This window comes from Hevea brasiliensis, chromosome 16 (genome assembly GCF_030052815.1).
Source record: "Hevea brasiliensis isolate MT/VB/25A 57/8 chromosome 16, ASM3005281v1, whole genome shotgun sequence".
In the NCBI taxonomy this organism is placed as follows: Eukaryota; Viridiplantae; Streptophyta; class Magnoliopsida; order Malpighiales; family Euphorbiaceae; genus Hevea; species Hevea brasiliensis.
The window spans coordinates 50,208,585-50,224,846 of record NC_079508.1 but is presented as its reverse complement, the minus strand read 5'-3'; the positions used below and the strand labels follow the sequence as shown (position 1 = coordinate 50,224,846).

Here is a 16,262-nt window from a genome sequence, read left to right as displayed (position 1 = left end):
CCACAATCCGGGACTTGGAAAAGCATAATGAGCAGTGCCAAAACGAGCCACACCCAAATGAATCTATGGTGGTCAACGTATATAAGTGAATCTATAAAACTTAAATTCAATCCGGTTGCACTTAAGGGAAGTGTTGAAGTCCCACATCAACAACAAGTAAGGAGAAACAAGATAATATATAGCAAGGAAAGTTAAGACTAACTGGTTTAAGCTATTTTGGTGAAAGCAATCTTGAGCTAAACAATTGAATTTTACAAACAGTTTTCAGCACTTTTCTTGTCAAAGAAATTTCAAAAGAATATTTAAATATATAGTGCTTGAACTTTAAACGATTATGTAATGAAAATAAAAGATAAAAATTTTCTCCAATATCTTGACTCTATAAATTGTAAAGAAAAATATTGCACTTGTTGGACAAAGTCATTCTAGTTGTTTAAAAAGAAACCCACTCAAGGAAAGACTTTTCACTCTGGTCAATGTTTCATTTGTGAAAAAATGTTTCTCTAAAGATTGTCTTCAGAAGCTCGACGAGGTATTTAAGCTAATCCAACAAATTTATCAAAGTAAACACCTTTCCTTTGAAAATGCTAACATTGAAGCATTGTTCTTTGAATAAGAATATGCCACTCATGAGACTATCTTTGCTTTAGATGAAGTTTATACAAAAGAAGAAGAATATTCTAATCAATAAGAATTCTAACATTATGTTCCTATTTATACTTTTCAAATATGTTTTCTGCTCAATCAACCATACCAATTTTGTTGGTTCACATTCATGTATTATAATATAAGTATGATAAGCCAATTCCAATCACTGGCTTTATAGATATTAAAGCACATAAAAGTATAATGAATCTAATAGTATTGCTTGAAAAAATATGGATTTCACACTTAGTATAATACCCATACCTAAAGCAATCGAAATATGCTCTTGAAAGATGGGATATTCCATTAGATTTTGGTAATATGAAGTCTAGTCAGAATTATAAGATATTCTTGTGCAATTCAGAGAAAAGAGATGTTTGGTTGCCAAGTTGGTGATATTCGAGTGCCGAACATCCCTAGCAAGAGAAATATATAAAAGGGAGGTATAGCTGCTATTTTCTTTATTATAATTCCACTAAAGCAATGAGAGAGAGAGAGAGAGAGAGAGCATGTAAAGCATGTCCGTGGAAATGTGAGCCCATTGGGCCTAAAGGAAAGAATGTTATGTTTATGTAGTTTTTGTGGGAATTAAGAGTAAACATGAGAAGTGGTAGCCCTATAGACCCAGTTCAAGTAAAGGTATTCAGGCTTGTTATGGGTATCGATGGCCTTAAGCCTATCCGTGCCCTAGCACCAAAAACGATCCTGAATTTGGGCCATTGCACTTGGAATATTTTTTTACCCACAAATGGACAAGTCTTTAGAACATATCTCATCACTAAGAGGCATATTGGGATTCAGTTTTTCCTAGAGTGCATCATTTTGACTTGCTCATAGGATTTGATGCCTGTTATTAAGCCTAAAGACTCTAGATCCTTCTTAAAAGCATCAAGTTTAAGAAGCTCTTTAAACCATTCACAAGTATACAAACCATATTTGCACTAAAAAATGCTCCACAAAGTTATGAAGAATACAAATATCTTTTCCTCATATCTTATGCAGACTCCATGTTGATTTTCATCATTGATCCTTCACCACTATAGCAAAAGCAATATTTTTCTTTTTATCAAACTTCCTTTTAAGTTTAATGAATACATCAATCGTACTAAGGTCACCCATCTAGGAATGACTCCAATATATTTTTCACTATCTTAATAAGAATGCCAACAACTCATTGAACAAGGCTTAATTGAGTCAAACAATTCAAATTGGAATTAAGAAGCATTTTACGTTGAAAAAAAAATCAAAAAAGATAAAAGAAAAGAATAGGTTAGTAATTGATTATAAGTCTCTCAATTATTTTTTAAGAGATGACAAGTTTTTTTTAACCAAATTTCAATACCTTTTTTACCCACCCAATGAAAATCATTTTTTTTTTCTAATTTGGAGTAATTTTTATCCATTGTCCCCCAACATAGGGGCTATCTCAATTTCATCCCTCAAATTTAGTTTGTTTCAATAATATCACACAACTTTAGTTTTGTTTTAGAAATCATCTCTTTAACCTATTATAGCAAGTTTTCGGGATACCAACCGCTCTCTCTTCTCTTTGCATTTCTCTCCACTCTCCTCTCTCTCTCTCTCATATTCCTCTATCATTTCCTTTCTGTATCATTTTGCAAATTTCTCTCTATTGCTCTCTCTATCGTTTTGTAAATATGAAACCATTCAATAATCCGCCTATTGATACTCAAAGTAACCCCAGGAAACCCACAACAAAAAGATGATTTACACAACAATTCTTACCTACAATTTTTATTGATATCACATACACAAAATCAAAACAAAAAATGAACAAATTTTATTCAAATCAAATGTTAATTTATTCAAAATTACAAATTCAAGTTCACTTGATTTAAAATAGTCCCGCAAAAACTTAGAATGAATTCTCAAAATTCACATCAATTAAAATAAATGAATCAAACAATTAAAACCCATACACAAATTTCTTCAAACCATACCATCTAACCATGTGCAGATTCACATTGGGGGCAATGGAGGCACTTGCATATTTTTATTATTGCCCTCACTCAAAAAGAAAGCTTTGCCCTCACGGCTCACTAACCCTTGATTATTATGACCCATTACTCGTGTTTACATTAAATTGAGCATAGTTAATTAATAGTCCATTATTCATCTTTACTCATACAATATGCCCCATTAGCCATGTTTATATCTTAGTCATTTTCCTCTTTCACTTTTTTCATTATAGAATGTACAGGTTTGCCTCTTCTAAAATTATATTCTGAATCCACCTTTGAATCTAACAATGCTTTTCTAGCTATTAAATTCTTCTCCAACAGTTGATTCCTTACTTCATTCACTAACAAAATTTGTATGATGATGTACCTATCATGAACTATGAAAAGAGCATAGTGAGCAGGGAAATTACATTTGTCATGTCTCCAAAGAGATTAATTTCTTAAATTATGAGATCCCTATATTAAAACAAACCATTTCTAAGCGCACCTAACCAATAATTCATGAAAGAAAGGGTGGAAAATTAAAATCAAAATACAACCTAAATCTCGCTCTGTAGCTCAATTTACATAAAAACAAGAAAGAGATATAGAACAAAGAGATAGAAATGGAAGAGAGAGGAGGAAGAGAGGGAAAAGAGATGATTAGGAGAGAGATTGAAAGAAATAAGGGAGAGGCGGACTGATTTGTAAAATAGACAAAAAAATTTTAGGTATTTGATTCTAATTACTTATTCTTTAAAAAATTACGTCTATAGCATATTCCACATACGGCAAAATAATTATAGCTTTTTTATAAGCAGTCTCGTGGTCGACACTCAACAGCCTTTATTTCACTTCATTCCACTCCTCATCACCCAAGTCCGGAAAGGCGCCCAGAAAATGACACGCGGCCCCTGTGAGCAGCATTCCCGGGTGGAAACCGACACCGATACGGATTCCGATGCCGAAACTATGCGGTGCATATCGTGCAAAGAGGAATACGGGACGATTGACGCCGGAACATGCAAGGAGTGCTACGAGGAGGCTAGCGAGACCGAAGAAGAGCTCAAGAGAGAGATCGAAGATCTCAAAGCCAAAGTTGCCTTCTTGCGATTCTGGTCTCCGCTGGATCACCACCACAGCAATAGGTCCTCTGGACCCTGTTTCACTGACGTCGTTTTGGTCGCCTCCTCCGATAGTGGACCAACTGGGTCTCCCTTGTCTGTCCCTGCCCATAAGGCTGTTTTGGTTAGTACCCATATCCCCAATTTGGATGACTAGCGTTATCTGGATAGCTTGTTTGTGGGCGCGTTTGGTATTTATTTATTTTTCTTTCAGCGGGTTTTGATTGGTTTTCAGAATTGCTTTGATTGCAATGCATAAGGTCGTCTAATCAAATGGTTTTATGTGTTCTAGATCAAGACAGAGATTAGGGAGCTGAAGAATTATAATTATAGATGTGTCATTAACAGATTTATAGTTGGATAATGGAAGCTGTAAGTCTTCTGTCATGTTTGAGCAGACCACTGCAAAAAGTTACTAGCAAGCTTACAGTCAAGATTCTATAATGGTCACACAATAATACTCAAGAAAGAAAGTTAATTTATCAAGTAATCGGACATTTTTTTTGTCTTTATGCCATGTTCCAATCTCCAACATAAGTGACTTAGTGGGCAGGAGTGAGAATATTCGAGCATGCAGGTTCTGATTGTATTTGCATACTTCTTCTTGTAATGTTTAAGTTGGTATGTCTGGTAACATCTTACCATTATTTGGTATCATAAAGAGCCAATTCCTTCGTTCTGAAGACTTTACTGAATTGTGCGCTTCGCACATCCCATAGCAGTGATGAATATTAAATTCTACACTAGATTGGCCGGCCCTGTCATTCATTATGCTATTAACAATTTTTTTTTTTTTTTTTAAATGCTAACTACAAATGTATCATGTATGCATGCTAGTTTACCACTTTGTATGAGGATATTCAATGCCAAGTTCCACTAGAGTCGCATTTTAATTTTGAATTTGCAGCTTCTTTTAGTTGACATTGCCTACTTATAGAAGAAATCAATGTATTCGCACATGCATGTGTATGAGAATATGCTTGTTTTCACTTAAATAAAATATGTCATAAGGTTCTTAACGTGTCTCATTTCCTGCTAGCAGTTTTCAACCTTTTTATAACCATTGACTTTTCTATTCTACTTTTATCCTTGTTCTTGATCCATCCCTTGTTTCATTTAAATTTACTTTAATTAACTTAGATGTGGTTAGAGAGTTGATTTATGGTTTGCCTTTTAACTTTTCATCTAATAAATGTAGGAGTTCACTTTTTATTAGCTTGGGCATTTGATCATGTTGAATTGCATTGTTATTTATTAGTGTGTACTTGACAGAACATCAAGTTGCAGACAACTAGGCAAGAGAAAATATGGATATGTGATTTGAGGGATTAGGAATTTGATACCTGGCATGCATATGGATTCAATGATGCAATTTAGGGACACAATATCCCTTTTTTTTTAATAAAAACTACAATTTTTTTTTTCCTATAGTAGTGCATGTAGAGGTGGGGAGCATATAAACCATAGGGGAAAAGTTTTGCTTTTTGCCTTGATTGGATATGGTCTGAACAACACAATAGATAATGTTGGGAAATTTTATCATGTTTTGGGATTGCTTTGTACATTTATGTGTTCAGGCGAGTCGTTCTCCAGTGTTTAAAGCAATGCTTGAGAATGAGATGGAAGAAAGCCGTAGTGGCACCATCAAGATTAGTGATGTATCATATGTTGCCCTTCGCACCTTTGTCAACTATTTATACACTGCTGAAGCATGCCTCGATGAGCAAATGGCCTGTGACCTTTTAGTGTTGGCTGAAAAATATGAGGTGAAGCATCTCAAGGCTTATTGTGAGAATTTTTTGGTGTCCAAATTGAACTGGGACAATTCAGTCCCAAGCTATGCCTTTGCACACCAGCACAATGCTAAGCATATGCTTGAAGCAGCATTATCATTGATCACAGACAACATGGACAAGCTTACCAAAAGGGAGGAGTACATGGAGCTTGTGGAGAGTGATCCTCGGCTTGTAGTGGAGATTTATGAAGCTTATCTCTCCAAGCAGGTTAATACGGCGGCACAAAAGATTCTTCCATGAAGCCATTGGCAAGTGTGGTTCTGTTGATTATAGGTCTGAATGCTGAAATGTATCAGTGAATTTGTTGGAAGTTTTATACTTTATATGGATGAATGACATTGGTATGTCAAGGGGGTTTCGTCTAGGATGGGTAAATACTATCGCCTATTGGATATGTACTGGTGCTTGAAAAAGCAGCTTTGGATATACATGGCACTGGTCTGGTTTATAGGACAGGATTGGAACTGGACAGACGGTTCCGGTTTGGGGAGGGGAGGGACCGGACTGTCTATGTCTGGCTCCTCATAATTCTTGTCGGTCCAGTACCCTTTTTGGGGCTATTCCATATTTTATTTTGGGCAGTTTCGATTCTGATTTTGGTTTGTGCACAGTTCAATATAGATGGATTCAGTTTTAATTAAAATGTGTAATTTTATATGGAAATAGGTCTTTAATTGAGGTTTTTAAAAAATGGAAATTGACTTAATTTTGGGAGATAGATTTTAATTAAAAATTGAAAGTAAAAATGGACTTAATCGTGTAATTCTAGAAAGTCTTTTTCCTGGGACATTGGACCGACTGGTTCTATTCAAATTTCCATGTAAACTTTGGTAAGTCTGATCTTAATTGGAAGATTGTCTTTGGCATAGCCCTGTGGTTAGCTCTATCCTGTCTCAGTTACGTAAAGGTTCAATTTTAGAAATTGTCGACTGCTTCTAGTCCTGATTTTTATTGAAACAGTTTCAGTTCCAAACCAGACCAGATTGGATCATGTCTAGCTTTGGACAGTCATGACAGAGTCATAGCTATGTCAGCTAAAATTTGAAACCCGACGATACATGTGTAAACTTTCAGAACAAAGATGTGAAAACACAACATTGAGAAATGAAAAAAAAAATCTACATTTTCCCCTTGAATTGAAACTATACAGTTTCTAAGAAATTCATAAAGAACTTACAAAAATGGTTACAACAAAAAAGTGCACTAATTTTTTTTTTGGGCCAAGAGGGAAGGAAAAAAGATGATTAATTTAGTGAGGGCAGAGATCAAATTAAAAGGAAAAGCTTATGGCATACGTTTCTCACAAATCAAAATCTTCCAGCTTGCATGTTCACCTTCACCTGTGTCACGAAGAAAAGGCACCCAACCCATGGCTTTTGCTATCTCTTGAAGTTCATCCATAACAGATACAGAATCACGAACATAAACAATTCCATCAGGTCTTAGAATCCTATCCATCTCAAGCATTATGGTCGAAATATTGCATTTGTGCCTAGTGCAGGATAAAATAAAATTTTGCAGATGTTTATATTTAGTCTCCACAAGGGAGGTGAAACAAATTTAAAATGGGACAAATGCAACAAATATGGCTTCGTACCTTTTCTGCTCGACAGAGAACAGACCTGCTGCGTGTAATAGGTCATATGTTCTGGGGTAAGTGTCAAATGGCTCGCACCTGGGAAACAAATTTTTGAGAATCACAAGTCAAATGGCTTGGTAGGAAATCAAAGACAGAGCAATCAAAGCATTCTAAAGCTACTTAGTCAAAATTAACTTCGCAATCCATGCATCGAACATCCAAGCATATGGGGTTAGAAGAACTGTACTTTAAAACAGGTACTAGAATGTGCATTGTCCATACCAGTCATGCATCACTCCTATAAGCCCACGGTCATATATAACAGGCAAGGTATTGAACCCACTAACAGGAACAACATTCATAACCCAGCAATCGATCTGAAGATCATGTAATGCTGCTGCAAACCTGCCATATTCAAAATGACCAACAAATTGTACACAATCATGACATGCATTGCTCCAGCCTCTATGTGAAATCCATGATCACATTAAATTTGGGGAAGATTCTAAAATTGTGCTATTACTATGCATTTGCATTCAAATGTAATGATAGCAATTAGCAAGAAAATGATACCCTCCAAATCCAGCCCTCATGTCCATCACATTTCGGAAGTTCATTTGTTTCCATCGGAAAGCTCTAACATAACTTTCTATTATGTCATTCCAATATTTTGACTCTGCCTTGAAGATTTCCTTTCTGGATATTGAGGCATCCATTGTTATGATCTGCAGTCTATCTGGTGGATAATGAAGGCGCATAGGCCATGTAATAACATTGGGCCCATAACCATTCTCAGGCAGTAGATTTATGCATGCCCTCAAGCTGATATACCTGCAAAAGCATCACAATTCTTGGACATTATCGTTTAAATAAATAGTGCTTACTTTGGTCCTCTTTCAAAACTGTTAAACAGGATGCATATGTGTTTTTACTTCAAAACTTCAATTGCTATGATCATTGATTTACACTCTAACCATTTTCTTGTGCTATTCAAATGATCTTACTCTAAATATTTCTTTTAAATTATGCATGGATTTAGACATGAAAAACAACTGGTATTGGCAGGATTACCAATTTGACAAATTGCTGTTATCCCATGCTCAACTTAATTAATCAGAAATGAAATAGGCTGATTTAAGCCACAGGCAGTTTACTGAGATGCATTATATATATATATAAAAACTTTTGTGGGAAATTTTAATATATTATTCTTCTTCTTAATTTTTGCATATTCTAGATAAGCATGAACATGAAGGTAATTTTGGACCAGGGCATACCAGACATTGTCTGGATCATCATTAGAGTCACAAAGTGGAGGTTGTGCTCCAGCATCACGATTAAGGTAGCAGCTGTTGTTTAATGGCTTCTGCCATATGGCAATTGATCCTTCCTTCTTTACCAGTTCCCAACAAATACGACTAGTAAGGTCCTGCATTTCTGCACACAACATTACAAACATTACAAATAAAGCAATCAGAAGGGATAAGATCCTCGTGAACCTCACCTTTTACACTACCACCAAGATATAAGGATAACACTTGTAATACAGAAAGGTGCTAGGATTATAAAGATATTGCAATAAAGACAATGGGACTTCAGAACAGAATAGTGAAGAAATATAACATGATTGGATACCTCTCCATTGCTCCGGCAGATTGTCTTCATGTTTATATACAGGTTGCACAGACCACACAAAGTATCCTCCTGCCCTTAGCATCCGGTTTGCCTCGAGGAGCAAAATTCCATCTTCATTACCGCCAAAGAAAGAGATTTTAATGAGTATGAGTGTGTGTAGTTGGTGGTTACATATATGTTAAAAAAAAGGCTTCATATTGAATACAAGGATTTGTACACTATAATGCTTGGAATTGAGTAGGTTACAAAAAATACCATCACGAATCCAATCAATTCTACATCTTGAGCAGTGTATCAAATCAAAAGCTTGGCTTGGATACAACAAACGACGAGAAGCAAATGCTGCTGCCATGGCGGGAACTCCACGCTCCAGTGCAAATTGTATCTGGTTCTCATGGGCATCTTTTAGCGCTATTGATAGAGTGATCACATTGCGCTGTAGCAAAAAGGCACCAAAACTTGCTATTCCACAACCAATATCTAAAGCAACACGGGTGTGTCGGCCAAATGCAATAGCAGGAACCATCTACGCATTGAAATCAACAGAGTGATCAATATGATGCAGATAAAAGTAATAACTAGTGGCAATTGTACAAGAATCCAACCTGTGAAATCTGGTTTAAGTATTCATCTACCCCATGAATAAACTGTCTTCCACCTCGTGGAAAAAATAACTTATCCCCTTTCCTTGCTATCCAATTCTGGCCATTCTTATCTTTAACCAGACGTATACGAGGCACATTACTGAACCACACCTATTACTAGAAAATACCATTATTAGGGGAAAAAAAAAACTTTGCTCAAAATCTGAACTAGGCCAAGCAATTAAAGCTGTGAACGATACTCAAATTGATCCACAGAAGGAAATTTACTGAGCAATATTCAGAAGTATGAACTGTTATAAAGAAAGAAATAAATCCTTTCCCCATACATTACCTCGTCTCTGCTCTTGGGCCACGGTATGGATCTCTTGTACCCTTTAGGCATTGGCACCAAGCAATCCAGCCCCTTGCCTACTTCAGGACAATGTCTTTCGAACCTTTCCACACTGCCACTCAGATTCAGCCTTGTAATCTCCTCTACATTGTCCAAACAAGGTATATACTCGCTCTTCGTCTCTTCACACACCTTGTACTTCTCATACCTGACTCTAACCCCACTGTCATTATTCTCTTCTTTCTTCTCTTCCTCTCTCCAATCGCTCAAATTCCTCAGCTCCTCCATGGCGCTCGAATCGAACTCCCCAATGTCAAACTCCACTGTCATCGCTCCAGTCTCGTCCACTATCCCGATCCTCGGGGCCTCCGTTACCCACGGTAGCGGCTGACGCCGCCGACTTGAATTTGAGGATGATCCCGTTGTTGGGGATGGCAAAGGTTGTGGTGAAATGGATGGTGATATGGAGGTGTTGACGCCTCCAACAGCAGAGGTGGAGGCATAGGAAACGGCGGATGGAATGGAAGGCAGGTGGTAGAAGAGGGCGAAAAGAGAGAGGGAAAGAAGCGCAACGGCTGCAATTTTGACAAAGTAAGGACCTTTAACGATATCCACCGCGGCGGTGACTATCGCGGTGGGTTTCATGGCTTGCGATAGGACTGTAAGTTAAGAGGAGAAAACGACGGCGACAGTGGCGCCGGCGAGCAAGGGTAATAATGGAAGAGACGAGTAATGGTGGTGGAGGACCGTAGACGGTACGACGAGAAGTGAGTTGGGAGTTCGGAGCGGGAATTTATGGAATGTGATTGAGCGCCTTGGCTGTTGCTACTTACTATTGAAGTTGGTGAGGAGCGCACGTGGATTTTGATGTGGCGGCTGATTGGATGGGTCCCATTGGAACTTTCTTTACTGAAATGAGGGTGTCAGTCTGAGGTGACATGGCAATATAAGAAGGGAAAAGTTGTCTGACGCGTGTCATGAATCGTAGGAGAAGACAGGGAAATATTTTTGCATTAAATTAATACAATATATAAATGACAAATGTAGTCCAAATCACATATGAAATAATCAGAGTCAGGGAATAGTCTGATCGTTTCGTCGTCGTTTAGTGGAAAGGTTTTTGTTTCCGATGTCCTTATTTATTTTTTAAGATCAATCACGGTGAGAAAAAAGAATTCCTTTTTTTTTTATTAATATATCACCTGTTTAATTTTTATTAAATAAAAAATATATAAGAAATAAATATATAATTTTAAAAAAAAAACATTGAATTTATATATAAAATTAATATTATTAATTTAATTTAATCCCACGAGCCTTAGTAACATGTAGGCCTGAAACAGTTTTCGGTATAAATTAAAAAATCGAATAGAATCGACTTATTTTAGTTTTATTGGTTCGATTTTTTAATTTTATTGTTGCAATTCAATTTGAAACTTTTAGTGCATTTGATTTTCGGTTCGATTAAAATTAAATAGTAAAATGGTCCAAGTAATTTTTCAGTCCAAGATGCATAAGTCTTAAAACCCTTATTCAGTCTAATTATCTATTTAAGTCCAGCCCAGAGAATAGAAATTAACTTAAAATATTTCGGTTCAATGTAAAGGAACAGAACCGAATTGAATCATTATTTTTCGATTTAGTTCGGTTATTCTTAAATAATCGATTTGATTCAATTTACTTTTTTAAATGATTCGGTTTTTCAGTTTTTGAAATTTGGTTTGGTTCGAAACCGAACTAACCGAATGCTCCCTAGTTATATGGACCAAAAGATGGAGAAACAATAAAACTTGTAGGAAAATAAAATTTTGATTTTAGGTTCTTCATGAGACCATACACCCTTCCATTCCTTCAACAAAATAAAGCAAAAATTCAACAGGTTGTTTAACATTCTAACTCAAAGATACAAGTAAAAATGAATTTATTTTTCTTAATGTTGTTTTCGGATTTGTGGTAGCTCTTATGCCATTCTAATCAAATCTGATAACTTGTATGTTCTAACAGGAGCATGAATTTAAAATATACACAATATAAAGAAAAAAAAAACAATATTGTGATTTGATAGTAAATTTCAAGATTTGTGAGAACTCTTTAAATTTTATTCTAGATGGATTTTTTTAAACTCTTATAAAAATTGCTAAAATAAATAAATTTTATATTTATAATATTTATATTAGTTCATACTACGGTGAGCATTGATCTTTGCTATCACTATAGGTTTTTTGAGTTAGGTCATAATTTGAGTCCATGTAAGATATATTTAAAATTTAAGTAATATCAAAACATAATAAATTATTCGTAAACATGAAAAATCAATAAATAAATAATTAAGCATCTATTTTTATAGTGAGAAAAAAAAGGAAAATGGTAAGAAAAGAAAAAAATAATTTTCTTATTTTGTGGGAAAAAAAAGAAAAAAAAATTAAAAGTATAATATAATACCCCTGTTTTGTAAAATGAAAAGAGAAAGGGAAAAAAAATTGTGACAATTTATATAAAAAATACATTTTAAATCATTTTGTTTTTCGCTTAAATTGAGAGAAAATGAGTTGAAAATAATATTATGAATAAGTTGTTTTATTTTTTATAACAAAATAATTTTACTTTATAATAAAATAAAATAACCATAAAATTTACCAGATAAATTATATTAGCAAATTTTATTGAAAAACTATGAAAGCATGTTACTTATTCATCATAGCAAATTACGTTAAATTAAAAAAAAAATTAATTACGCCATATAGTATTCACAATAATTTTTTTTTTCATTAAGTTAATAAAATTATTCTTAATTATGAAAAACATCAATTTATAAAAATTATATAAGATTAATTATAAAATTTTATTAAATTATCTTATTTTCCTAAAAAAAAAAACTTAACTTTATAATAAAAGAAAATAACTATAGAATACACCCTATATGAAATATTTAACACAATTGGAGATTGGGCTTGGCTGATAAACATTGAAATGGGCAATTCCTACATTTAAAATAATTCCTTCGAAAAATTTTATTTTTATTAAAAAATTATTTAGTTTTTTATTAATAAAAAATATTTTTCTGTTAATATTTTTTGAGTGACGTAAACGCTGAAAAATAAAAAATTATTATTTTAGAAAAATATTTTATTATCAAATTTACCTTTCTAGATTTGAATTTGACCAATCACATTAATACAATACAATTCCATTTGCATAAAATTAAATATAGTAAAATCAAGAAAATAAAAAGTCAAATAATATAAATATTACTTAATATTCATTGTGATATGTCTCTTCGAAATTTCAAAGTCAAGCCCACGCGTAAATTGATATACGTGATTTAATGTTGAAGATAAATACAAAAAAAATAAAAGTCTTCCTTGAAAATTCAGCCAGGCCATGATGTCTATGTTTATATTTATATAGTAAAAATTTGATAAATTGAATTGAATTAACGAAAATATTTTTTTTTATTTAACTTAGTTTATTCAACCATTAATTTAGTTTAATTTCTTCATTTAAAATATAATTTATTTAATATTTTATTAAATTTTAAACTGAATAAATTAAATTAACCAAATGCTTCACCTTTCATATTCACATGAGTTACTCGGAAATCAAGAGTTTTGCCTAACGTTTTGAACAAATCTGTGGCTACAAATAAATTCCATGGATCCTTCCAAACCCAACTTGGACGTGTGAGTTTCATCAATTATATTTTTCAATTTTATCTTAACATGACTGATTTTATCCATTAATCATCATTATCTATTATTTCAAAATGGATGTATTGTTTAATCACTCTACAAGAAAATATCACCTCCATTAATAATAGCATTGTGAGGATATGAGTTTGAAATATCGAATCATGGGATAACTTTAAGATGCGTTTCGTATAAGGTTTAAAAATTTAAAATTAAATATTAATTTTGTATTTTTTATTTTAAAGAGAATAATTATTTATTTAATTTCTAAAAAAATAAATTATAATTAAAAGTTAATCTAGTTGTTTTAATAATCTAAATAATATTAATAAAAGATTATAAATTATAAATATTATCTTGTCCGAGTTAAGAGGAGTGAACACTGTTTGATTTGAACTGAATAAATGAAATCGAATCGCTTTAATTCAAAATTTTGGTTTAATTTTATTTTGAATTTTAAGAATTTGATTCAGTACAGTTTTAGAGAGAAAAAAAATAAGTTAAACTGAACTAAACTGAAATATTTTATTATCATAGCAAATTTATGTATTATATATGTTTTTATATTTATAAATTATTTGCTTTCATTCTTTGATTAATGGCTATTAGATGCAAATCAAGATCAAATTCAGATCAAATAATTTAAAAATTAAGTCTAAATAATAAAACCTATCAAAACCCAAAAACTTATTGATTCAAATAGAACTGAATTAGGGCAGCTCGATTTGATTCGATTTTTTATGCATTTCGACTTGATTCAATTTTTTAAATATTTGATAATTCAGTTTTAATAATTTAATTTGATTTGAATCGAATACTCAACCTTATGAGCTAGCTTTTTATTGCGTCATAATGTAGTTAGAGCGACTTTGTAGTTTTTATGTTTATTTCTCCTCCCTATCTATAAAAACAAAAAAAATTACAAGGATCATAATTATCTTTATTAACATGCCACCAAACACTCCATAAGAATATAATTTTTATTTATAATTTTGTTTTATAAATATGAAAATATATCATTTATTTTTAAATTATTATACTAAACAGGGGATCTAAAATGGTGTATATATCTGACAGTTACAGAAGTAGTTAGAGAAGTTTTGCATACGGAAAATTTTCTTTAAACCAATAGAAGTAAAGTATATATATTTCTCTCATGAGGACTTTGACCAGTACGGCAACGTACCCCATAGTTTCCTTCTGCAAAACTCCAAATGACTTGTCCACGGCTGTGTCTGCTACAGTAATAGAGCTGTGTTTAGAATAAGATTCATCAAATTGAAGCCAATTCATTTCAAGATTCATAAAATTATACACACGCAGCACAAGGGTTTTAATTTTCCTTGATGAATTAATCCAAGAAATTCACTAGTAAAGATTCTGCAGATATACATGTAGATTGCATTCAGATTGTTGCTGTGAGAATGAGAAAGAAACTGACAAGAAAACTCTGCTAAAAGCAGATAGATTAAGCTGGATATTGATAATATCTACTGGCTAGTTAGCATGCAACATCATGTTCTTGAATTCTTGAAAATCAAGAACTCCATCCAAGTTTGTATCGTACACATGAATCATACTTCTACAATCTTTTCCACTCGTCTCATCCCACAATCCCAGTCTTGCCAACACGCTTTGAAGTTCCTCGCAAGAAATGAAGCCATCCCCATTAAGGTCGAACACGTTGAACGCTTTAGCGAGGTCCTGCTCTTCCTTCTCCTCCACTATTTCATTCTTGTCATCGTTTTGCTTAGTTATGGAATCGTAAAATAATAAGAACTCATCGAAGTTGAGGCTCGACTTTCCCACCGAAGACTCCAGCTCCTCCAGGCTGAAATTGACCCCGATTCTCTCCAGAAGCCAATTAAGCTCATCTAAACTCAAAAGACCATCACCATTTTTGTCAAGCTTCTGGAAAATCCTGTGCAAATCTTTGGCTTTGAGAGGACACATATTGCAGAGAAGTCACCAGAGAACACTAATGAATGATTTGGCAATTGGTATATACCATTGACTATAAGCTATAGCTAAGTTGATTTTTAATATTGCAGGGTCCTATATATAGAGAGAGAGACTGAGAGAGAGAGAGAGAGAGAGAGGACGTAGGAGAGTGACATGGGCCAAACTCAGCCATTAATTCTTTCCTTTGCGTATCAAGGATATGCTGAAGGAAGTTTGCAAGAAACTTCGCGGGATGCAACAAATAAATTTCTGAAGATTGACGAATTTTTTTTCCTTATTTTCTAAACGCATTTAATAAGCAAGGTAAAATTAGGCTAAAGAAAATAAGATAATTTATTGTCATTGCACCAATTTTATTATTTACAAATAAAAATATCTAAAATATGAAATTTAAATAGAAAATTCATCAAAAAAGGTTAAAAATAAAATTCAGAAACATGCACTCAAACTTCCAAAAATAGAAAGCCAGATTTGGTTGGAACTGTGTCCATGTCATGCACCGAGGAAGATCAAGTGTAAATGTTGATCTTTTGCGGTCTTTGATGTTGCATTCTTGTCTTGATACAATTGAAGAAGGGACATTTGGCACTGATAAACAGGGATACCTAATCTTAATTTGTGGATGTTAGGTAAAAACATTTTAGAAGATCTGGCAAGTTCCGTATTCGTTCACAAGAAGGAAGTTCTATTTAGTTCCTTGGTTTGGCATTTTGTAGATGCATTGCATGCAGGTGTTTGTGAAGTCCAGAAGCACCAATAATGGCCGACTTTATGGTTCTATGCTTTGGTGATATTGAGGTAGGACACGTGGATTCAGCTGGTTTTGGATATTTGTTTCTTTTGTCGGTTGGGTTTTGTTTCCTTCTCCATTCCTTGGTATAATTAGCAAGATTTCCAGTTGGGTCATTTGAAACTCTTCACTGCTATGAAGAGCCATT

The 16,262-nt window shown here is 33.6% G+C and overlaps 3 protein-coding genes across 3 annotated transcripts; 1 reads left to right on the top strand and 2 right to left on the bottom strand.

The window, feature by feature from the left end:
* Positions 1-3,420: 3,420 nt before the first annotated feature.
* LOC110647566 (BTB/POZ domain-containing protein At4g08455) lies at positions 3,421-6,117 on the top strand. The gene is made up of 2 exons (XM_021801470.2): positions 3,421-3,854; positions 5,308-6,117. The coding sequence occupies exons 1-2, from the start codon at positions 3,507-3,509 to the stop codon at positions 5,764-5,766; spliced, it is 807 nt and encodes a 268-aa protein (XP_021657162.2). The 5' UTR covers positions 3,421-3,506; the 3' UTR covers positions 5,767-6,117.
* Positions 6,118-6,634: 517 nt separating this feature from the next.
* On the bottom strand, positions 6,635-10,514 carry LOC110647557 (probable methyltransferase PMT10). The gene is made up of 9 exons (XM_021801455.2): positions 9,677-10,514; positions 9,346-9,495; positions 8,996-9,266; positions 8,741-8,851; positions 8,383-8,542; positions 7,679-7,936; positions 7,388-7,510; positions 7,124-7,201; positions 6,635-7,018 (listed from the first exon to the last, which is right to left on the bottom strand). The coding sequence occupies exons 1-9, from the start codon at positions 10,319-10,321 to the stop codon at positions 6,811-6,813; spliced, it is 2,004 nt and encodes a 667-aa protein (XP_021657147.2). The 5' UTR covers positions 10,322-10,514; the 3' UTR covers positions 6,635-6,810.
* A 4,117-nt stretch (positions 10,515-14,631) lies between these two features.
* LOC110647559 (probable calcium-binding protein CML44) lies at positions 14,632-15,409 on the bottom strand. Its single transcript, XM_021801463.2, has one exon. It carries the CDS (start codon positions 15,313-15,315, stop codon positions 14,860-14,862), a length of 456 nt encoding a protein of 151 aa, XP_021657155.1. The 5' UTR covers positions 15,316-15,409; the 3' UTR covers positions 14,632-14,859.
* Between the last annotated feature and the right edge of the window lie 853 nt (positions 15,410-16,262).

What these genes read in the sequence shown, in the direction of transcription:
- LOC110647557 (XM_021801455.2), bottom strand. Translation starts at nt 10,321, where the DNA reads ATGAAACCCACCGCGATAGTCACCGCCGCGGTGGATATCGTTAAAGGT. An exon ending in GATGATCCAGACAATGTCTG is followed by an intron (nt 7,937 to 8,382) that starts GTATGCCCTGGT and finishes ATGCTTTTGCAG; the next exon opens with GTATATCAGCTTGAGGGCAT. An exon ending in ATGAGGGCTGGATTTGGAGG is followed by an intron (nt 7,511 to 7,678) that starts GTATCATTTTCT and finishes TGAATATGGCAG; the next exon opens with GTTTGCAGCAGCATTACATG.
- LOC110647559 (XM_021801463.2), bottom strand. Translation starts at nt 15,315, where the DNA reads ATGTGTCCTCTCAAAGCCAAAGATTTGCACAGGATTTTCCAGAAGCTT.
- LOC110647566 (XM_021801470.2), top strand. Translation starts at nt 3,507, where the DNA reads ATGACACGCGGCCCCTGTGAGCAGCATTCCCGGGTGGAAACCGACACC. An exon ending in CTGCCCATAAGGCTGTTTTG is followed by an intron (nt 3,855 to 5,307) that starts GTTAGTACCCAT and finishes TTATGTGTTCAG; the next exon opens with GCGAGTCGTTCTCCAGTGTT.